Raw genomic sequence first — 24,790 nt, forward strand, 5'->3', positions numbered from 1 at the left:
CCGGGGTCGCTGTATATTAAGTAGCCATGTGTATCACTTGTGTTACTTCTGATTGGCCGACAGAACAAAAGAGCACTAATGGTCACGCCCAATTCAAACGCTGGTTTACTTCCTGAAACTTAAAATAATCACGTTTAAAGCAACCAATGCTGTTATCTGAAACATGTAATTGCTTCTTTAGGACTTCAACTTGCACATTCTGCAAAAAAACGAAAATAACTCATTTTGAAAAAAAAATCTTCAAAGTCGTTTTTCGCGACTTGCGTCTCTGCGACTTGCGCCTGGTTTTCCCATGCCTGGTCACATATTCACTAACAGCAGAAAAAAGTAATTAAAAGTATATAATATAAAAAACACTGCTATGCAGTATGTCATGCAGTTAATCAGATACTGTGCAGAGTTGGAAAGTTAGGTCAACTTAGAAACTGTTTCTCGTTGTTGAGTTGCCTGATGGTAAGGTAGAGCCGTAGCTTACACCTGCAGGAGCCCTTGCTTGGTCACCTGTGCTGCTCAAACGCACACTTCGCTCCTTTCATCCATACGACGCAGTTCCCATTTCTGCAAACCATACATAATTACAAGGAAAAATATTACCACACGAGGGAAATCAGTGTGGTGTCCATTAAGATATGAATCTAGCGTACACATTTCCACGAATCACGGATGTATTGATCACATAAATTAGGAAATATTAGAGAGGACTATGATGTTGAACTGCATGCCAATGCCATTTAACCCATCTTATCTGACAGAAGATCTGCATTGTCTATAGTGAGGTAATGTAGTTTACATTGCAAAAATATCACCATGCATTCATAACCTCGTGATTCAGTGAGAGTGATCCCAAAACATCGGAAAGTATGTCTTTGTCACATTTCTGTATTACATTTTGTCAAGAGGAAAAATCAATAGCAAACTGTTCCCAACTGAACAGTGCTTATAGCTCTGTGAACGCTCCTGGCTGCGCTGGCAAATCAAAAATAAGCACGCCTGTTGTTAAAGGGAATGTGAGATGACGCTCTGATTGGTTTATTGCACGTTATGCCCATACAGTTTATCATTTTCAATTTTCATACAGTAATATCAAAGATTGCTCCTTCTCAGCTCTCTGGTAATATTCTATTCACAAAATACAACCAATAGTACGGTTATGTTAAATCTTACTTGTGAAAAGTAAATCCCCCGAGTATGGTCCGCCGATTTGAGAAGGAACATGCTGCACAGTGCTGTTATCTTGTGTCTTCTGCTGCAACGCAACGAGGAGTATGACCGGTCTAAGATGGCGGCCGCATTTCTTGTTTCCAGCAGCCAATGCGGAGTCTATGTATATTATGTCTATGATTCCAACTGTCTGTTGTCATCAACTATGACTCGCGCCAACTGTTTCCTCTGCCCACGACTGTTTCAAAATAAAAGTCCTCACTACAATAATTCACTATTAAATAATTTAACCATTTAAACTACTCAACTATTGAACTGTTCAGCCATTCCAACTGTCAATTGTCATCAACTATGACTCCTGCCAACCGTTTCAAAATAAAAATCCTCACTACAATAATTCACTATTAAATAATTTAACTATTTAAACTATCAAACTATTTAACTGTTCAGCCATTCCAACTGTCAGTTGTCATCACCTATGACTCCTGCCAACTGTTTGCTCTTCCCACAACTGTTTCAAAATAAAAATCCTCACTACAAGAATTTATTATTAAATAATTTAACCATTTAAACTACTCAGCTATTTAACTGTTCAGCCATTCCAACTGTCAGTTATCATCGACTATGCCTCCAGCCAATTATATTAAACCACCACCTACCTAACAACCAATAAGGCAACCATTGAAATAAAGCATCAATGTCAGTTTCATAACAACCAACATGATTACCCTAGCAACCATCATAGAAACAGCTTTATTTAGCATTGCAACAACCATGTATACCTAAGCAAAACCATTGTAACTATCTCTACACTATGTTTTAACACTGTATATTTTACATCATATGCTTTTTCATGCACTGGTAATTCATCGGAATTACATTTTCTAGTTCTATGTCTTTTATTTTGTCTTTTTAATTATTCTTTATTTTTTAAATTATTTTACCTAGTGCGTTTTATGTTTTCTTTTTTATTATGATCTTTACCTTTTAAACTATTCTTTGACTCTTTCTCTTCTTTGCTTTTATTTGCTGTTACTGTTTGCTTTTGTTTATGTAAAGCCTGACTTGACTTGACTGACTCAGCTCAGATTTTAATATAACATGTCTCAGTAGCACTAGCCGAGCACATGAAGAATTGTGCCAGTAGCATCGCCGGTTCGAGTCCGGCTTGATGCTTCGACTGCCGTGGTGGCCATCGTCACGCGGTCTCCCGTTTGAGGGGTAGCTGTGGCCTACTGGTTAGCGCTTCAGCCAGAGGGTTGCTGGTTCAAACCCCGACCAGTAGGCACGGCTGAAGTGCCCTTGAGCAAGGCACCTAACCCCTTACTGCTCCCCGAGCGCCACTGTTGTTGCAGGCAGCTCACTGCGCCGGGATTAGTGTGTGCTTCACCTCACTGCGTGTTCACTGTGTGCTGAGTGTGTTTCACTAATTCACAGAATGGGATAAATGCAGAGACCAAATTTCCCTCACGGGATCAAAAGAGTATATATACTTATCTTCAAAATCTATTGTAGCCTATTCATTCTTCTGTTTAACAAAGATCTCAATGATTAATTACTTTTTGCTCTGCCGTTTACCATACACAAAAACTATTGTGTTTCCTGAATTCAGACATTCAAACATTCATTTAAAAGAAAAGCATGTAAATATGTTCTCCTTTTACCTACCAGTGTATGAGTTGCATGAGGATAACCCAGAAACAGAATTCCCAAAACAATGCCACCCAAATAATTGCTGCTGTTTTGGGAAGTATTTTTAATGCAAACATCATGCAACCATGTTGAGTACAGCAATGAAGCCAGAGTAAAGCAGTCCTCTGATGTACATTTTTTTCACTAAACATTTTTTGTAAACAATGCACAGACAACATTGACTGCTTTACTCTTTTGTGATATGATAGTAATTGTACAGTATATATGGGAGGGGGTGGTCAACGAAGTTTGAGAAAGGCTGCTCTACTCTGGAGACATACATTTACACCTTTCCAAAATTCTTGTCTTCCAGCACATAGACCAGATTATGAGCTCACATGGAAAACAAATTATGCAGGCAGTGACACTCATCCTAGAGGGCGACCACAGTATGGAGATCAAGGAGCAGGTAGGTCATTCTCTTCCATCACCCATACAAAATCAAAATGATCACATCCATTTGATAGATAGATAGATACTTTATTGATCCCCAAGGGGAAATTCAAGGGGTAAAAATTGTGTGTAAAAATTGTAGTATTTTCATCTACAGCTATTTCACAGGAGTAGGAGTATGTACAGTTTGGTTCTGTTGAAGGGTCAGCTACTTTTTTTTATTTGCCAGTTAAAATATAATGGGCTATTTAAAAAAAAAGTTTTCCCTTGGGGCATGGTCCCCTGGACCCATTGCTTTCCTCAGGTTCGAAATGTCATGCTTCCTACTGTTTCACTCTCCAACCACCACTGGTAAGACCACAGTAGGATTCATAATTATGGGAGGAGAATCATAAGAATCAGCTGATTATGCATTCCTGTGTATGAATAAAAAGTGCAGGTGACAAAGCCTGAAGTGCAGGTGACAAAATCTGTTTTGCTGTGAAGTAAGTAAACTTAGCTATCTTTTGAGACTGGATTGGATTGTGAAATATAGATAGATAGATAGATAGATAGATAGATATAAGTAGATTTTTGTTTAAATCTTCTTTTAGGGCTGTGTATTGGCAAGAATCTGATGATGTTGCACATATATGCAAGGCGATATTATATTGCGATTATTTTATATAATTTTAGAAAAACTGTGACTGTATTAGGAAGATCCCCATGTGCCTAAAATTTCAATATGTTTTTTACGGAGTGTCTATTTACACCCCTGGTACGAATAGCTTTGGCCACACAGCTGAACTATTCACACCCTTTGACATAACAACAAAGTTGCTCGCGTGCACAAAAAACATGGTGGACATTTGCTTTTTCATCAGCAGAAAGTGAAGAATTCGGAAAGGTTTCGGCACTAATATCTGTTCAAATTAAGTGTTAGATGGAAAATGTGTTTTTTATTTTCATAATCTTTGTTCAGTGAACACATACAACCGACAGTTTGTTAGTTAACAGAAATTTCGTGATTATGATTTGGGTTTATGATGGGGTTTGATTCCCTCAGATGTCCCCCAGACAGGCCAACCCAATACAAAAGGCAAAACACAAATGCAGAAGCCTCAACACAAATGCAAAAGCTACAACACAAATTGCAATAGCCACAATAACAAATACAAAATCTACAACACCGAGACAAAATCTACTGCACAAATGCAAAAGCCACAACTCAAAAGCAAATTAATCCACAATGGAAGTTAGCAGTCTGTCTACTACCAAAGACATTACATTACATTACATTACATTACATTTAGCAGACACTTTTTGACCAAAGTGACTTACATATGTCAGCTATATTACAAGGGATCACATTGTCCCCAGAGCAACTTGGGGTTAAGTGCCTTGCTCAAGGGCACAACGGTGGAAGCCGGGAATTGAACCGGCAACTTTCAGGCTACTGCACGCTAGCCCAGCTCCTTAACCACTACACTACCACCGCCCAAAGACTCTCGACAGCTTTGCCTCTCTCTAAAATCTTTGCTACTACTGTCCTAGTTGCCGGGGTGACCACTATTTGGAGCGCTTTGGGTTGCACTCTGCATGTTAAATGCGCTATACAAATAAAACTGACTTGACTTGACTATTTAGGAGTAGCTATACTACCAGCATTAGCCAATAACGTTAGCAGTTCACCTGCTTTCTAGCTGACAGAAAACAAACCTACGTAATGCATTGGTTTTGTTTCTCTTCTAAAGCTAACCCGCCCTCCCAGAAGCAATAATAAAATAGGAAATTCCCCGATGGGCATCTGCAAAGTCCTTTAAGGCAAGTCTTGCCACTCTTCTTCTCTTCTCTTCTTGCTAATGTCTCTGGGCAGGTGTGTCTGTGTTTAAATGACAGACACACTGAATTGAACAGTATAAATACTGTATATTCCCCCAATTCACTCAAATAAGGCTAAAAAGCACATGAGCACATTAACTTGCTCATTGTGTATGCACCAACATTTGCAGCATGGCTATGACCATGATGATTATGTACATTACAGGAAGGGGTGGATTAGACAACTGCCAACTTTACAAACTATGCCTGTACATTTCTATGGAGGATAGCACCATAGGTGTCACCAGTGAATAAAATAGTATGTGAATCAAACAAGTGCTGAGCAGAGCCAGGGCAGCAATGAGACATTTATGAGATGAGAGACATAACATGGCAGGGAAACTCACCAATATTCATTTCTGGATTTAATGTTTAGGTTAGTGTGTACACTTGTTTATAGCCTGTTAAGCCTACATCCAGCAGTTGTCATCCCAAAAACATGAAAAGAAGATTTGTGGACTTAAAACAAATTACATTTACTAGCTAGTTGTGTGCACTAGAAATCAAGCAAATGTTAGAATAACAAACATTATTTTATGTAGACCTGTATAGTAAATGCAAGACAGAGACTGTCAGCTGAGAAAAAAAGACATTCTGACGCTCTGTACGAGTTAACCTTAAGGGCCTTATCTTGGTTACACATGGGGCCTTATTTTAGTGATTTAAAACACACGGTCTGAAACGGATGCTTTAAATACGTTGTAACGGTGGCCTCTGACACAAGAAAAGAAAATTATTATGTTGGGCGCCAGGCAGCATTAAAACTGCCGTGTCAGTATTAAGACCCCGTCACCCTTCCCGTTTTAAAGTTGACAAGAAAAGAAACACAACACAGTATATGGTTTTCAAGCAGGTGATGCAGTATATTAAACAAAATGTCATTCAGTTCAGGACGTCGGCGACGTCGACAACAGTTCATTAGAAGCTAGATTCAACAAAACGCTACGTCTATGGCAACGCACACAAACAAAACAATAACCAAAAAACAAACCAATGAAAACGAGCGGCCTAAGAGTATGGAGTAAAATAGGGTCATTAATATTGAGAGGTTGTGTAAAGATGTTCACATGTGTAATAAAGTTTTGCTGCTGTGCAAAAGGAGTTCTGAATGTGCAAAGACATTTCGTACCTGTAGAAATATTTTGTAGTGTGAAAAAAATATGTACCTGTAGAAATAGTATGTACTTGTGTGAAAGAAATGTGTATCTGTAGAAATGTTTTCTACATATGTGGGGGGGGAAATGCGAATCTGTAAAAATAGTTTGTACACTAGGAAAAAATATGTACCTGCACAAATATTTTGTACATGTGTGAATCTCCTACGCGATGCTTTCCTGCGCAACACTGAAAGTACGAGCTTGTGAAACTGATTTGAAATGCTTACGGACTTTTGACCCTAATTTTACTGCCTTTCTGAAGAGCCAATCAACACATTGCTTACTGCCAACCAATCAGCGTTTCCCACCGACCACCCAGATTTTGGTGCTAAACAGATTGGCTTCATATCAAAGAGTACTCAGAGCCCGTCTATAATGTCTTATTAGAAATTGTCTTTGATTGGGGTTGCAAAATTATAACTTAATTAAGAGTGACGTGGTAGCTCAATTTATACTGTGATCGCAAAAAGGGTTGAAGCAGAGCCGTAATGTTAACGTTAGCTATTCCCATCCGCTTTTTAGACTTTAACGTTATAGGTTAGCTTCTAGCTAGCACTAATGTTGACAAAATAGTTGAATTATTCATTCCATTTCCGAAAGGGTGATTCAGTGGTGTCATTCATGATTATAAACAGTTTAAACATTTATGTTTATCTGCTATTATTATTTGATATGAGAACACGTTTATTTTATCACCCTTTGCAAGTCTATAATAATAGCCTAGTGGACGGCAAAAAGACGAATTAAATTGCACAACTGACAGACTGAGAAAGTCATTTGTCCCTAGGGCCATTGAACTGTTCAATGCCTCACTTAAGGGAAGAGGAGAGATAGACTTCTCTGCATAGTCTGTCTGCCTCTTCACCCCCTCCATGTTTGGATACTGTCTGTCCACTAGCCACTTTTACCACTGTCTTTATGCCTCACTGTTTGCGTGCTATATTAGCACCCCCCCCCCCCCCCCCCCCTCCATGCCACAGCCGAACTGTGGCCACACTTATACATTTTCTTAAATAGTTAAATATGTAGATATATTGACTTTACTTTACTTTATTTCTGCATTGTTGCACTGTTGGACTTACTCATTTGCACTATCACCATGACCACTATCACCATTGCACTACCACCATGACACTCATTCACACAGAGCACCTTAGAGCACCTTACCATACCTTACTATGCACAGAGAATCACAGGCTCAGTCCCTGCCTCAGTCATTGCAAGCACCTCTGATTGATTAATCACCACTATGTGGATACTGTTTTTAGAATTGATTTAGATTAAGTGTTAGTTAGTATAATTTGTATTTTTGTAATTTGTATTTTAGTATATTTTTATATATTGTATTTAAGTGTTAGTTAGTATAATTTGTATTTTAGTATATTTAGCATATTCTTTATCTTCTACTGTCCTTATTGCTTAGTTGTGTTTTTATATTATATACTTTAATTACTCTTTCTGCTGTTAAAGAATGTGTTTGTGATGTCTGTATGCTGCTGAGACCTTGAATTTCCCCTGGGGATCAATAAAGTATCTATCTATCTATCTCTATCTATCTATCTATCTATGATATGCTCAACGTTTTGACTATGTTACAACTGATAAAAGCATGACAAATAAAGTAACCAAATCGCTTTGCAACATTTTAGTCCAGAAATACTTATCTGTGCTCATTTACAGTAATGTTACGACCTATCTGCCCTTGCTGTTACCTCCAGTTTTAATAACTAGATCTGTGGATTTAGGACCAAAATCTGGTGGTCGGTGGGGAACGCTGATTGGTTGGCAGTAAGCAATGTGTGGATTTGCTCTTCAGAAAGGCAGTAAAATTAGGGTCAAAAGTCCGTAAGCATTGCAAATCAGTTTCACAAGCTCGTACTTTCAATGTTGCGCAGGAAATCATCGCGCAAAGTATTTGTGCAGGTACATATTTTTTACACACGTGTACAAAATATTTTTACAGATCCGCATTTCCCCCCCACATATGTACAAAACATTCCTTTCACACATGTACAAAACATTTCTACAGGTACGAAATGTCTTTGCACATACAGAACTTCTTTTGCACAGCTGCAAAACTTTATTACACATGTGAACATCTACACAAGTTCTCAATATTAAAGACCCTATTTTGACTCCATATAGGAGGGGCTGGCAGCAAGTGTTCCTGTGTGTGTGTGTAGCCTATATGAGCGTGTGTGTGTCCCGGGAGGAGAGCAGCAAGGAAGAGATGAAAACGACGTAGGCCTAGTTGAAACCGACGTTTTTGGAGGAGGTTTAGGGAGGTATAGGCTCGATTAGCCTGGCAAAAAGTGTAGCCTGACACTTCACACTAATCCAATAGCACAGTACCTATATATACCTTATAATCCACACGTCCATTACGAAAATCCACGTTCACTTCCAGTAGTCCAATAGGTCCATAGATTTTAGTTTACTTCCAGTAGTCCAATAGGTCCATAGGTTTTAGTTTATTTCCATCAAAGCGCTTCCGAACTTCCACCGAGCTACCGCAACCTCCGACACAACGCATTGACTGAACATTCAACTCCCTGCCGGTTTGACAGCTCACTTGTTATTTTGTTTAAAGCGAGACTCCAGCTCATGACCTCCACCACACCTGATTGGCTGGTCAATTAGAAGGTCACTAAGCCAGCGAACTACTTCAAGTGACAATAGTGAGGAAGTAGGCTAATATATAATAAAAGTGTGATGTAGTGAAAATAAGTAAATAAATATATTTGGGTAGATTAATTATTTTATGTAAACATGGCAGAAATGTTATTCTGTCACAACGTTTAAATACGTTTTAGGGTGTGGCCAGTCCAAAATCGCTATCTTGACGTAGTAAGTTCACCAGACGCCAGGCGCATTGTTTAAAAGGGTTGTTCTTATGTTTCTTAATCTGTCATGTGTATGTTTTGGGCGTAACATCAAAATCAATGAGAGTGACATCTGTCATTCCCTTTAAGAGCAAGGAGCGCAACGTCAAACAGCGCGTTGGTATTTTAGCAGTCAGCCATCTGAAGGAATATGCTTGCACACCAGACTGTGTATGCAATAACAGGATTACACTAAACCTTGATTTACTAAAGCATGTGTGTGTGACTAGCAGAGAAGCCTATAGCCTGTAGCCTACATGCATCTGCACTGATCTATTATTTCAACTCATCCAAACTTAAACTAACTTTGCTGTGGTCTCTTAGGCAACGACAAAACAGTTTTACACTTAGCTATATACTTTCACTATTGACTGACAAGGGGTTACAATCGAAACATAGCCTGAAAAAAAACAACACTTATCCCAATTTGCGCTTGGCGGGATAATGGTAATTGTACTGGCCACAAACTGAGAATGACAGTTGCGTCGTACCTCACGCCACAATGCACTGGCAGTAAGATAGGGCCCTTAGGGCCCTTAGGCTACATGAAGCAAATTATAGCCAAAATCGCTGCTATTGTTTTTATACTGTGTGTTTGTTAAAGTTGAAATTATCTTCTCTTTTATTACCAATATTGGGGACTCCTTTCTTTACTTTCCAGAGGTCTTTTGTGTAGCTTCTTCACTTCCAAGAATGTAGGTGACTGTACAAAGTAGACTGCAGGAATGGATGTAACATGTCATAGCAAGCTTATCAGAGGCAGAGTAGGCCAGGTCTATAATAATAGTACATATTATTTTTCTTTACCGCTCTGAGATTTTTAAATTTGTAAATGTGTTGTGGTTTTTGCATTCGAATTGTACATTTTTTTTATTTGTGTTGTTGCTTTTGTATACATGTTGCAACTTCTGCATTCATTTTGTGGCTTGTCCATTTGTCAATTTACAACTTACAGCCCTATCCACTTTGTCTACCAGTCAAGGCATATTTTTGGTTTTGTGTTTTATAGCCACATGGCTTGACAGTTGTCATTAGAAATGTCATGTTCCTGTGCCACTCATAGGAAAAAAATATATGCAACAATTTGCCACTTTTTATATGTTTTTACCAGGCATTCATTGTTCACTTCCATCCTCATGCTGGCTTACCAAACGGACAGTGGTTTGGTAAACATTAGTGTAGTCTGGTCTTTGGTTGGGTTTTCCTTTTTTATATTACATCTGGAACTTAGAATCCCGCACACTGACCATTCCGCAAGCAATTATTTATTAGAAATTGCAACGTTTCAGTCTTAGACCTTCATCAGGACTAAGAAGAAACGTTGCAATTTCTAATAAATAATTGCTTGCAGAATGGTCAGTGTGCGGGATTCTTTCTAAGTTCCTGATCTGCGACCTTTGGTCATATCCAATGCACCTGCTCGACAAAAGAGGTGTGCAAAAAGCCTTCCTACGTTATATTACATCTGCCAAGGAGGTTTTCAGTGTGTTTAGTTTGACTGTCTGTGAACAGGATTAAGAAAAGTGCTGCTTGAAGAAGAGCTTGGTCTTTGATAAATTGTTGAATACGCGGTAACATTTTGACAGTTATCTCTCCATTTTAGACCTTATGTATCCTGGCCAACATTGCTGATGGCAACACAGCCAAGGAACTCATCATGACAAATGATGACATACTACAGAAAATTAAGTACTACATGGTAAATGTTTTTCTATGTACCTTTCAACTCAAATGATTTTGAAATCCTTTTTACAAGAGACTTTGGCCAGATGTAAATATGTTAGAGGGTAAAGTACAAATCAGCAATGTGGTGAGGTGACAAATAGTGTTGCACGGTGTACCGATACTAAAAAAGTATCGCAATACCCTGAAATGGAAAAATGTCACAATACCTAATTTTATTAGTATCGATACTACTAGTAAACTAGTGTCGTTTTTCAGTAAGATGCTGTGCACAAAACATTCTAGTGCCTCCCCTAACCTGCGTGTCTTTTCTTCTCTCACACACACATGCACATCTTTCAAGCTGCAGCTGTCATGCTATATAAACATTGAGACATGGCTGCTAGTTTAAGTGATTCTGTGGCCGCAAAGCAACAAATAATAATAGGCTAATGTCAGTGTTAATTTTGACAGCAAATTCTGATTTAGTCTTTTGATTAGTCTCAGGGCCCGTCCCAATACCTCCCCTACCCCTAGATTTTTGCCCTAACCCTCGTTTTTGCGTGTGCACGTGTAGGGCTAGGGTGTCCCATTACTTTAGGGAACAAGGGGAAGTGCTATTTCCCCCTTAAAATCAACCCTCAAAATATAGCCAGGACCGATGCAGGCTTAAAACGAAATGGGAGATGAAATTACCCAGGATACCGTGCGAGCTCAGCGAGCCGGCCAAATTTTTCATATATTTTCGCAAATAAGCATATTACAATTTCGAAATATGTTGGAATATGTTAGTTTGATGCACATCTGATGGACTGTTGAGTTTTGAACACTAATGTTAGAAAATATTTTACGAAGCTATCTGACGATGTTCATGATATCTGCTGAGTGCTTTGAGAGAGTCTGCCCATCAAATAACGTTATATATCTGATCTGGGTAGTTTCGTCATTATTTAATGTGTGTGTTATATCTTTGTTGATTAACCAGACGTAGATAAACCAGCACGGCCCACACAACAATGACCGCTAGAACGGGCATGTTCCTGAATGAAAATAGTAGCAGGCTACTACCGGTAGACACGTCGACAATGCGCGTGACGTAGGTGAGCACGTTCGCTACGCTAATTTGCATATAGTGCTGTCCCAATTCATAGGGAAAGATCTTCACCTCCACTTGAGAAATGGGATGGGCCCCTAGTCTAGTCTTAAGTCTTTTAGTCTTGGTCTAGTTTTTGTAGACCATATATTAGCAGATTTTAGTCGACTAAATCTACAGTGGACTTAGTTGACTAAATGTTTCTCCAGAATTTCTAGTCATTGAAAGTATCCATCAGCCTGTTATGGAATGGTATTAAGGTTTGAATATACAATACAGACACAGATTTAACCGTTGTAATACAAAACATGTATTTTATTTTATTCAAAAACACTTAACGTGGCTTTTTCACAAAAGAATCTAACATAAAATAAGCAGGCCTGATAGCGCTCCGGCGCCACGTCAGATTTCCGGCGTACCGACGTGTCTGCAGAAAAAAAAAATCAGGTTCGCGCGATCTCACGTGCGAATTTCTTTTGTGTGTCCCATACACTACGAATGTGTTTTCCACACTGGCAACGGGAAACGTAGCCAAAGTCATAGAGTGCAACTTTATGAAGCCACCAGCCACCAGGACGCCCTTACGCATCTGTCTGTCTCGAGGCATGCAGGCTATCTTATTACACACGGCATCTCGCCAGAATTGAAAAGAAATCTGTCCGACAAACTTAAAGGATAATTCCGGTATTTAGCTCTTTGAGTCCCTTTTCTGGTTTGTTTTGGATGAACTAGAGTGGTGGACACCGAAATTTTGACGATTGGTCCTGTCTCGACTTTTCTGACTCGTTTTGAATCGCCTTTACTGCTTCAGAGTGGCTGCCTATGGGCATGCACAAACATATCCTTAAAACAACCCTTAACGTTCGTTTTCAAAACTGTGCAACTCACCGAGTGGTTAGTAGTGTTCATTGATTATTAAAAACAAATATATCTTTTTTTTGTTTGTTTGTTTGTTTAAGGCATTGCTTATTGGAGATATATATATATATATATATATATATATATATATATATATATATATAGGTGCAATGTATGATTTCCAGCCGTGTTATTTGCTATTGTGGAAATATTTTTTTTAGATACCTCACAACTGTGTATAAACTTCCACTCAATGTTTGAGCCTGAAGCATAGACAGTAAAAGAAGGTCTCGTGGAAAGACTACAACCAAATGTAAACAGCCCCCGTTTCCATTTCTGGTGGCCCAGTAATATCAACGTGCAATGAGTCTTCCAACAGAAATCAATGGTACAAAATTATACAAAATGCCAAATAAAACACGACAGAAACTGTATTTCGCTACGCTACTTGTTTTGCAACATCAACGAACACCACTAACCACTCGGTGAGTTGCACAGTTTTGGTTAGGCTACTAATCAATTCCTAGAGTATTATAATTGGCACCCACCTTTCTTGGAATGGCTGTAGTATCTGTAGTAGCAGTATGCTGTACAAGCCATAAGTATGCAGGTAAGTGACTAGTTAAAAGCAGGGATAGATTAATGAACAGGCCTACCAGTCCCAGGGTCCCAGGAGCTCTGGTGCTCTACACAAAGATGCTACTGTAATACACGCTTGTATTGGGTTTGTTCATCTCATGTCTGAATGATGTCCATTTATATCCACAAAAGTCACCAGAATCTATCATCTAAGGGACTATTTATCAAAATCTTCTCCCAGGGGAGCACACCCCTGGATCCCGCTTGACAATAATGTTGATCAGGGCATATATCCCTGAAAAAGATATGCATTCTCCCTGAATGATATGACATTCATCAAGATGTACAATATGTACAATATTATTGAAATTAGGGCTGTCAATCAATTAAATCTAATATATTACATACTCTTTGATTAATTAATCTAAATTAATCGCATGCATCCATTTTTGCTATGAACATCTTAAAAACAAGTTTGGCAGATACAGTACACACAGTAAACAGTAGGAAAACGAGACAAGCAGCATAGCCTACAAGCAGGGTTCTATATTAACTTTTTTGATCACCAGCCAATGTGGCTGGTAACTTTCTAAAGTTACCAGCCAATCAGAATTTCTACTAGCCATTTTTTTCTGGTGAAAATAAGAGAATTATGAGTTTATGAGATGAGTGTCACTGAATGCATTTGATAATTTTATTAACATTGTTGGCATGAATACATACCACAAAATATACACAGAAAGTGCAAACACTTAATTTCATGAGATCTCTATCTATCTATCTATCTATATATATATATATATATATATATATATATATTTTACATTTCAGCGTTTAAATGTGTGCAATTTCCCAGCATTTCATGGTGGGGGGAATAGTTTTCTCTCTCTTACGCGAGTCTGTGTAGCACTAGAATCTTCGTTACACAAACAATTAATGCTCCGATTGCTTATTGGTTAACAGATCATCCTCAGCAGCAAAGTAGGCTGCTAGGCTATTTATTTACCACCCATATTCACAAGTACATTATAAACTGCTGCCTGCTGCTGTCCAGTAAAGACGTGCAATTTAGTCCATGTCATATTGAAAGTGAACACCAAGTGTACTCAAGTATGGGTTTGTGCAGACTACTTTGAAATATTTAGGCTATCGGTTGCCTACTTTATGTTCATGACTCGCACGCACCTATAGCACTGCCACCGGTCTACAATGATGTGTCCAAACCATTTAGTAGTTTAAAGCGATGGTTCGGAGTAATTTCACCCTAGGGTCCTTTGCACCATGACCCCGAGCCAAACACCCTCCCAGAACCTTTTTTCCCTTGGTCGAACCCTGGTCGAGTAGCGCTGTCAGAAACTAATGACGTTCTGCAGTCGTGATGGAACCAACTTTTATCTCGTAAATTACCCCACTAATAATGGCCTGAATGGTACGAAACTTCTGCAGTAGTACAACTATGACCTTTAGTCCAATAACGAGGCATTAGAACGTAGAAAGGGAAAAGCCTATAAAAGTCCTGGCAGGAAGCATGCATAAGGATGTAGATCCAGGAATGCACTAATATTTTGTTCGTAGTCCAGTTTGCAACAATTATTAGTTAACACTAAGTTGTAAACACTTCGGAAAAAAAATATTAAAAACTGGATATACCAAAAAAAAGCTTCCTGCAAGGACTTTTACGGGCTGTACTACAAGTTTATGTTATCAAATAAACAAGAAACAAAACTTACCAATTCCTGCATAGGTTACCAGCTACGTGCAGAGCTAGCTGACGTTATGTGCATCTTGCTAACATGTAGTCCAGCTGACACTGTAACGTTACATTAGCCTATATTATTTTTCTTAATGAAGGCGTATCAATATATAATTTTTTAAACAAAAACGGTCAATTTACTGTTCATAACTATAACCATAGTCATGTCAGTTGGACATGTACCTTTCCAGTGAATGTCTGTCTGTCTGAATGACAGAAGTTGCTCACGAAGTTCATCACGTAAAACCATAGACAGCGTAAAACAGACAGCGTCAAAATTTGTGATGAACGGTTCCGGGTATTCTATTCGAACATTGCAGGCCCAACTGCAGTCAGACCTGCCTACCTCTCCATAACAGGTCGATTTGATTGGCTAATCAGTCAGATGTAGCCATCAATCAAGCCGAATCCAAACATATGATTTCTAATGGTTTGCTTAGGTACCGAAAACGCAGTGATTCCTTGTGAAGGCCTGATGCGGGACAACAAGAGAAGACGTGCGATTGGATAAAAATGTATCGCACCCCCTCACTATTTGTTCACACAATCTGCCAATCAAATCACATATCGGACAGCGGTGGGATATCAGTAGTCAAGAACGATCGGGGATGGAGAAGCAGAAGCAAATAATAAATGCTAAAGTACAATGTTATTAAAGACACTATTATTTTTCATTCGTTTGAAAATAGGTAGGCCTTCAGAGAAGGCTTTGAAGGCCCTGACGGTCCGCCACTGGTATCTATCTATTTCTCTGTCAATATCCTCATCCTGCTTCATTCCTCTTCTCGACCCCATAAGTCTGTCCCAACCACCGCCGCCTTTTGTTTAATCTTAACTTAATAAAAAAGAGATATCAATTATCATCAACAATGACAAGCCAGCTGGAAGCTGTCACTCGTTTTCTCTCCCTCTCATGTGTGCTTAGACACGTTCCCAATTAAATACATAGGGAATACGTTCAAGTTGGATCTTTAGAGAGGACCCGAAAAGTATCGTCTTTATGTAACATGCTGTTGGTGCATGTTGACATTGTATACTTTCTCTAACAAGAGTGAAAAACAGTTTGCACTACAGCTACTATGTATTGGCTAAATGTTGGTCCCTCTGTCTCTAGCACAGTGCGTGATGCGTGTGGTGGTGATGATCACTGATCAGGCAACTTTTTAAAACCATATTCAGCTAACTCCATAGACAATAAAACAAACGATCTACCTGCTTCAGGTTTTGCGGCCTCCGCAAATAGGTAATCACAATGCGTTAATTGCGTTAATATTTCGTAACGTGTTATGTATTTGTGTTATGCACATGTGTTATGTATATTGTACTTTACTTTACTGGCTAACTCCCTCCTATTTTAGTCTATAAAAGAACGAACGGAGCCAGTAGGCTATATGCTCCCTGCTCTGGCTCCGTTCGTTTCAGTCTCTCGCGCTGGTTTCACTGCAAACTGCAAACTGTGCGCAGCCATGGGCTTATGAAACGTCATCACGTACATTACGGCACAGTGCTCATGGGAAATGTAGGAAGTACTGCCAGGGGGATATATGACCGAGAACACAGCCTCTTATGTATCATGCACGTAATGCCTCATGCATCACCGGCCAAACTGGCTAGTAAGTTTTTATTAACACCCGTCAAAATGAATTTTAACCCACATTTGGCGGGTGTAAATTTAGAACCCTGCCTACAAGGGAAAACGGAAATGTAGTTTGTGAAGTTATTGGAATGGAAATAAATGTAACCACCTTCAACATACTTTTGAAGACATTTCGTTTCAAGTGTGCAACAAATGTAGTCAATTTGTTAGGGGAGTTTGTCGGTTAGTTAGGGTAGGTTCAGCAAAACGTTAGCAAAGTTAACTTTGACAAGGCTGGCAGCTAACATTTTTACTCGTAGGCCTACATCCAGCTCTCTGAGCTGCACCATTTTACAACAATAGGTTACCCCAAACATCTACATTTTCATATTAGAATGTATTGTCAAGTGTAAGCTTGTAATTATACGTAGCCTAATTATAGGCCACACTTCAGTGATTTTTTGCACTAGATATCTGTTTGAATTCAGTTGTTGTAGCCCCAGTGTCTATTAATGGCCTATCTTAAACTACTGCGATCAATTTAAGTTCCCATAACAGTGATGAATTTGTGCCCCCCTTGGAAAAATGTAATGCCCGTCTGTGAATTTGTGTCTGCCGCCGTGTCTGGAAAAGTAATTAACTAATCTGACTAATCTGAAACAGTTAATTTATGCACTCAATACTTGGTCAGGGCTCCTTTTGCATAAATTATTTGCATACTGAATGGCGCACAATATGGATGACACAAAGACAGAGAACACTTTTTAGGAAGCAGTTTTTAAACTCATAATGTGCAAACTGAGGACATTGTCTAAATACAGTGGGTATCAGTTAAGTTTGGAAGGTTTCCTGCATGAATCACGCACGAATCGCGTACCATATTCTCGGCAGAAATGGCACAAACTGCAGTTGACCCAAACAACCACCAGGTGGCTCCTGGGAGTTCTGCCAGTACTATTTTTGATGTGACTTGACTTACTGCTTCCATGACTCATCCAGTTTCCAAGTCAGTAGAACAATCAGAGACAGTTGAGCCATTACCAAACATATATGAAAATACAATAGCGTGAGTTTATATATCTTATCAGGGGCGTTGTCTGCCGATTTTGCCGGGGCTTCAGCCCTGAATGTTTCGAGTGTAGCCCCGAATGTATTTTGCAAAGTTGACTAACAAATATGAAACCATTATTCGGATCATGCATTGGAACTGTGAGATGAGATGGACCTATTTATCAAATATAAAAGCAGGACACGGGTTTCCTCTCACTCTCCTTCATGCAGCAGATCTAATTTGAAAGTTACCTTACCATAATTTGGAACGTAGGCTGCTTAGAGTGCGCGCACACACGAGAGAGAGAGTCAGTTCCAGGGTTGGGCATGTCATTGTTTGCATTTCCTATTTAGTATAAGAAAGTTATAAGGAAATCATAAAGGCCACAAGGCAGGGGCGCTAATGACTAGTCTGATGTCAGTCACACCACAAATTGATTCCAAAAAAATATCAGGGTGTTAGGCTACAAGCTAGGACTGCCACTGTTTTTAGTGTGAAGAAGAGCATCTAGTATAATTAATTACAAAAGGAACACAACTCCCAAGCGCACTTCACTCAAAGCAGTTTAATATTTTGCAAGTTGTGTGTGTGTCACCATTCAACATTGTGAAGGAGGCTACGTGAGCTGGGCAGCAGCGCTTTCATAAAGGTCTCTTTCAAAATGTCCAGTTACAATTGCAGCTGCTTCCGAATGTTGAATATTTAGAAAGTAGCCTACATGACTGCATTTTTGAGCTAGTGAGAGAGTCTTGGCTTCTTGTAGTAGTAACTTGCTAATGAACTAAAGCAAGACTTGAGTGATATATCAAATTTGAAAGGAAAAATATGAAGGCAACAAGTGGCGGGCGAGGCTAGTTGGAGGGATATTGTGTCCTGTTGCTGTAAAGGACGAGCCCAATCACCTATTTCTCAGTTGTGTAATAAAATCAGTATCATCATGCAGTGGTCGAAGTTTGCCAGGGCGGATAAGCATAGTTGTAAAGGGCATGAATAAAAAAGGCAAAAAACGTCCTTTGCCAAACCCAAAATCTTAACGAAACAACTCTAAACATCAGAGTGGGATAGGTTGGGATATTGTAGAAATTTCACTTAAATTGCAACCGCAACATGTTGGCCTGCTTGCCGACGTTCAAATGACAACGAAAAAGATATCAAAGCACTTTTTGCGTTTGAATGTAGCACGAAAAAATTTTTAAACAGCTGGACAAATGATTTAGCTAATTGATTATTATAGCCTGTACACCAGCAATTGTTGAACATTTACCTGTACAAGGACATTGACAGTAGCCCACCCTAACAAGCAGATGTTGCAAAAGACATCGAAAGACGCAATTAAAGAAATAAATAATGTAATCTGCAGCGCTTTATTTAACAAACTGCAAGCAACAAGAGGGTTGAGTTCACTGCGAGGCCAAACCCAAGAGCAGAGACAAACTGATCTCTTCAATAGAGTAATTTTGGAGGTACAAACTCTCCCTGCTACCATTTTTTTAATTGAATTTTTGCGACGTTCTCCTAATGTGCCTTTTGCACGAAAAAGAACGTAGGCCTACTCACCTGTTCTGCTACTAGGCCACTGAAAGGAACAACAGAAAATCTGTTTAGGCAGTCGATACATGGTAACGAGCTGTGTGCGCCTGGAAAGACGATAGAAGATATGCTTTCTGAATAGCACAAATGTTCTTCCCAATCGTTTCCATAAAATAGGTTAAGTCAAAGACAGAAAGCTAAGTCTTATAATGACAAAATGGTATAGTCTGTTTTACATTTAGGATGCACGGGTGAGGGATAAGGCTTTCATGGTGGACCACACACTTTTTCTTGTGTCAGGAACAATGCACATATTAGTTCATAGCCTAGCTCCAGCGAAGATGGCTCTGGTCATCCCATCTTACCCTCCCCCCACTTCCTCTAGCCTACCATTCAGGCTATGAAGACCTGCGGGGAGTAAAACGACTTGTTGCCGTTTTGGGACATTAAGCTACGTTAAGCTTTTTCACGTTAAGCCTCAGACTGGGGAAAACTCAGGACTGCCTGAAAGAACAGACCTGTTCTGGAAAGACATGCATTAACCCACTCGACCGTGTACACTGGTTGCTGTGGCACAGCCTTGAGTGATCAAATTAGTTTTCCATTGTCATATGAATGCTGTCATTTTGTTAACATTACTGTTAAGTAGATGCTGTAGGCAAAGGCTATATTTCAACCTCGTTAGTGTAGTAAAAAAAAATCAGAACTATTCACGAGGTTTTTGGGCAGCATATTTATGTTCTGTTAGCAAGCAAACTTCTCATGACTGCCGACAAAGTAGCCTACTGCCAGCTGACGAAGCTCTCCTTTTAAAACATTACTGAGAGACAGGCACTGTACAATCAAGAAATCCTGTCATTGAATCCAAAACTATGTTTGACATTATGTACAAAGCTTATAGGCTACAGTGGACTAGCATGTTGCAGGGGCTGCTAAAAACACAGACAAACAACACACTGAAAACTCGGCCAATCACAGCCCTTGCTGTCGAACGCTCCATCCGGTTCGACCGCAGACACCACAGTGGACTTATGCTGCCCCCAAGCAGCTGCAGTTGTACTTACATTTCACGCAGCTGCGTGAATCACGTTTTTCGTGAATGAAGTGTCCATTTTTAACGAGTACCCACTGTAGGGTGACCACAATACAGAAAATCATACACAATTCAACACAGGCATCTCACCATCCTCACATAGAAGTCTAGCTACACCCTACATCAGTCACCACACAGAACATACAATGCATACAGTAGTTGGCTTCTGCTTATCGCAATAAACATCAGATTCAAGTGCGCTAAATGGGAAAGCAAAAACTGTCACTGTCTAGTTCACAAGTAAGGTGAAAATACACTCTTACTACAGTAGTAACTAATAAAGGCAAAAGACATTGAGCTTTTTGGCTTTCACTAGTAAACTAGTTACGGCAGTTTGGTCTTATTAGTTCACCAATAAGACCATTGGCGTAGCGAGGGGGTGGCTTTGGGGGCTCAAGCCCCGAATCTTTTTTTTGTATGTGTTTTCAATTTCCAACTATTCTAATTTTTAATTTAACTTCCCCTCGGTTTCTCTATATATGTTACAAAATGTAGGCTACTATTACTGAGCAAATATCCCTTATTTTCAAAGCCCAATATTGACAGATAATCTGATTTCCCACACGATGAGTTTAGGCAATGCCAGAGCCAAGATGTAGCGGTTTACGCCATAAACCTGGCAGGAAAGTTCAGAGCGGCGCAGTCAGTTTAAACAGCAAGCCGGTAAGAAAAACTATTGTCAAGACATTAGACAATTAGGCTACTGTACCCAGGAATACAAAAATAAACTTCAGAAAGACAGAAAGTCTGTTGTACTGTAGTCATAGAGTCTCAATGACCGAATCAGTAGATTTACCTGTTGTCAGTTGAGTTCATTCAATTCATTTATTGTAGGCTTTTACGTAATGAATGTGCACTCTAGAAAGTGAAAGTAGCCTAACCTAGGCCTATATGAGCTCTGTGTCCTGTCTGTTCAGGTTCAAGTTCAAGTTGCAGCCTATGCAAATGTGAAACGCAGATGTAACATGGCTACCGGCGGGATTTTGAACTTGCATGTTTCATGCATTTTAGGGCAAAAAATACAATGGGATCGATATGTTCTCCATTTGAGGAACGTAATCAATTGCGGACGTGCACAGACAGGACACAGAGCTCATATAGGCCTAGGTTAGGCTACTTTCACTTTCTAGAGTGCACATTCATTACGTAAAAGATGCTTCATACTAAAACAACGATCAAACATTATCAAATGTATCATGATGTGTTGTCACAAAGACTTACTCCAATTAGAAAATCGAAACCAAAATCGTGTAAGTGTTCTCTCATTGACGCCTGTAGGCCTATAAGGAAAATGCGATTTCAGTTTGTAAAATGTATTTTAAGCCCTGAATTAAAGTTAGCTTCATGTGTTCCACTGAACATTACATTAAGTGGGTTCACAATGGGTGGGGCTGTACTAAACCTGACCATAAGGCTACTTTTGCCAGAGTTCAAAGTAAAAATGTATTGAGACAAGGTAGCAGCATAGTATACTAGCTTATAATATACAAACCATAACTTATAAAAAACGCTTAATTAACTAAGTGCTTGCTGATCAGATAGGCTATGCCTATAGACCCCTCTTGAAAGACCCAAAGTGCCAGTCAGATATACCTTGAGTCTCACATTTTTAAAGTCTCAATGTGTCCATTAGTTTACACAGAATTCACTAGAAGTCATTATTTAAGGGGTTATTTTTCAAAAAGAATTTCTGCGATAGGGACGACGTTGGTTAGCTTTACTGCAAACTGCTTTTCACTCTCCTTAGAGAACGTTTACAATGTAAATGTCAAAACATCATGTTAAATAGAGATGATAGGCCTACTCTTAGTTATCTCCTTTGCAGCGGATCTAAAGTGAACGTTATGCGATCCATTTAATTGGGAACGCGTCTGCGCTCACGAGAGGGAGAGAGAGCGGCAGGTTCCAGCTGGCTTGTTATTGTTGATAATTGATATCTCCTTCTTATACGAAACATTTAAAAGGAAATCATTAGTGATGGGGACGAGACCGCCTATGCCGAGTCCGAGTCAAGACCGAGTCTTTGAAGGGTCGAGACCGAGTCTGTTGGTTTTCAAATACAGTCGAGTCCGAGTCAAGACCGAGTCTTTGAGGAAGCAAGTCCGAGTCGAGACCGAGTCCTTTAGGAGTCGAGACCGAGTCGAGACCAAGACCATAAAAAAATTGCAGTTTTAATATTCATAATTTAATATCACCCCAGTTAATAATCAACAGTTAGGCCTACAGACTAAGCTAGATTGGGAATTGTTTAGAGGAGCAGTCTTAACGTCTTAATATGGACTATGCTGACCTACAGACACTCACCGGCAGCAGAGCCATAGAGATAAATAAACGGCTCTGACGGCAGTATCTTTGCATTGCACCATGGGATGTCATTTTCAAATAATGCCGGTCAACATTGCATTTTATTATTATTGTTGTTATGTGTTGTCTGTTTTTTTATATGAACATAAAAAATGCGTTGGTCTCGAGGACTCGGTCTGAAATTACGAGTCCTTCTCCTCCCACTGTGGTCCGAGACCGAGTCAAGACCGAGTCTTTGAAGGAACGAGTCCGAGACGAGACCGAGAAAGCAGAAATTGGTCTCGAGACCGGACTCGAGTCCGAGACCGGACTCGAGTACTACATCACTAGAAATCATGAAGGCAACAGTAGTTCCCACTACTGACCATTTAAAAACTGTGAGAGGGCACAGCCATAGGTACAGCGTTAGCCATAGAGGAGCAGGCAGAAGATCATTGACAAATAAATGTGAATTTTTCTTAAAGCGACACACAATTTACAATTTATACATGTGTTTAAACAGCATGAAATTAGCAGTAATTTTTGAGCAATTAATAACAAATTCTTTTGATACTAAATGATAGGCTGTGTCGTTTGGGGGGGCCCGGTTGTTGTGCGGCCCGCCTGCCAATTTTCAAAACCCAATGTGGCCCTTGAGCCAAAAAGTTTGCCCACCCCTGCCCTATTACTAATTTGTTTACCATCAAATTGGCTTCAAACTGGCTATTAAGGTAAAAATCTTGCATAGTGTACGTTTAAGAACGTTTCAGCATCAAAATATGCTGTCAAAGAACAACTTAGTGTCTACTTTTGAATAATAATACGTTTTTAAAGGGATACCAGGCAAGCCTGATGCTTTTTCTCTATGAAGCTCCTCCTACCGTCTGTACGTGACGATACGTGTGCGAGCCCTCGCTCGGTCTGAAGCTCTTTTCCTTTTCTTTGCATCTTCCGTCAAGGGTTTTCGCTGCTTATTCGCCGGCTCTGCCATTATACACACGTTTGCAACAATTGCTAGCATTTCGTTAGCCTGCCTCTGTGCTGGGGATGCAGGACGTAAACTGATCCTGCTTCTCGCGATGTCTGAGATTTTGTGAGACTGAAGGTCGTCGGGTAGGATACACCGAACTTGCAAGTGGGATATTCTTCCTACAGGCAGTAGGGGCGGGCAAGAGAGCCTTCATGCCTACATGTGAAAAAAGGACATAGTTTATGGAAATGGCTTAAGGGGTCTGATGCCAACATATCGGGGAAAAAATGGTCACCATATAGCTTGCTTGCTATATACTGTAGTTCTACATTTATATTAGCTAGCTTTTTTTCATTATTATTATTGGTAACACTTTATTTTAAGGTTCACATGTTAGCCACCAATACATACCTAATTAATACCTGTATTAGTGACTTGTAAGGCATGTGTTAGGCAACATTAACCATTTGTTAGGTGTGTATTCACAAATTTCTTGTTCATGACGAATTAGGCCTTTATTATTGATATAATCTTAATAATGACCTTGTAAGCCTTGATCTCTACATACTAATTAGTAGTAAGTACAAAAATAGAATATGCATAACCTACTTGTATACTGTCTGAATAAATCCCAAATAGTAGGAGAACAGTTGTAGAATAAGCAAGTGTATGGCTCAACCTCATTGCTGCATTTCACTGCCCAGGTTGCTGTGTGAAATAGCACTTAATAACTGGGAGATTGGCTCCTATTCTAAAGTGGAAACTGGTTCCTTGGTAGCAAGCACATTATCATCAGTAATACCTCTGCAGTATGTACTTATTAGTCATGATATGTCAAAATATGGTCCCTGTTCTAAAGTAGAGGCTGGGAGGGTGTTAACAATAGAAAAGAAGATGAGAAAAGTGACAGCACTGACAATGTTTATTTAACAAGTTCTGTAAACATGTTACATTGTACTCTCAATGAGCTCACAAAGCACAAAAAGACTAGCAAAAGCTAGTTTTAACTAGAACTGACAGGATAAAAACACGTCTTTTAAACCAATAAAAAGGGCAAAAGAATTGTCATTCAACACATCTGTGGTGGTCTTCTTTGAAACGGGACCCACCTACCACATATCAAAAACTTGTACACAGCAGGCCTATTTGCCTGAAAACTACAGTAGCAGTAAAGAAATCACACAAAAGAACATTTGC

At 39.5% G+C, this 24,790-nt stretch overlaps 1 protein-coding gene across 5 annotated transcripts in view; it reads left to right on the top strand.

Annotated features, from left to right (window-relative positions):
* Positions 1-24,790, top strand: part of armc8 (armadillo repeat containing 8) — a 273,575-nt gene that overhangs the window by 236,559 nt on the left and 12,226 nt on the right. For 2 of the 5 annotated variants that reach the window (XR_006024508.1, XM_042067501.1), the window contains exon 18: positions 3,167-3,262. Coding sequence is in view for 2 of the 5 variants with exons in the window: in XM_042067501.1 (XP_041923435.1) it covers positions 3,167-3,262 (96 nt within the window). In the remaining 3 variants the exon portion in view is untranslated. Of the gene's footprint in view, positions 1-3,166; positions 3,263-3,550; positions 3,598-10,731; positions 10,845-24,790 lie in introns of all 5 variants that reach the window. The other 3 variants (XR_006024506.1, XR_006024507.1, XM_042067492.1) reach the window with 3 other exon arrangements.

Source organism: Alosa sapidissima, chromosome 2 (assembly GCF_018492685.1).
Source record: "Alosa sapidissima isolate fAloSap1 chromosome 2, fAloSap1.pri, whole genome shotgun sequence".
NCBI classification, from domain to species: Eukaryota; Metazoa; Chordata; class Actinopteri; order Clupeiformes; family Clupeidae; genus Alosa; species Alosa sapidissima.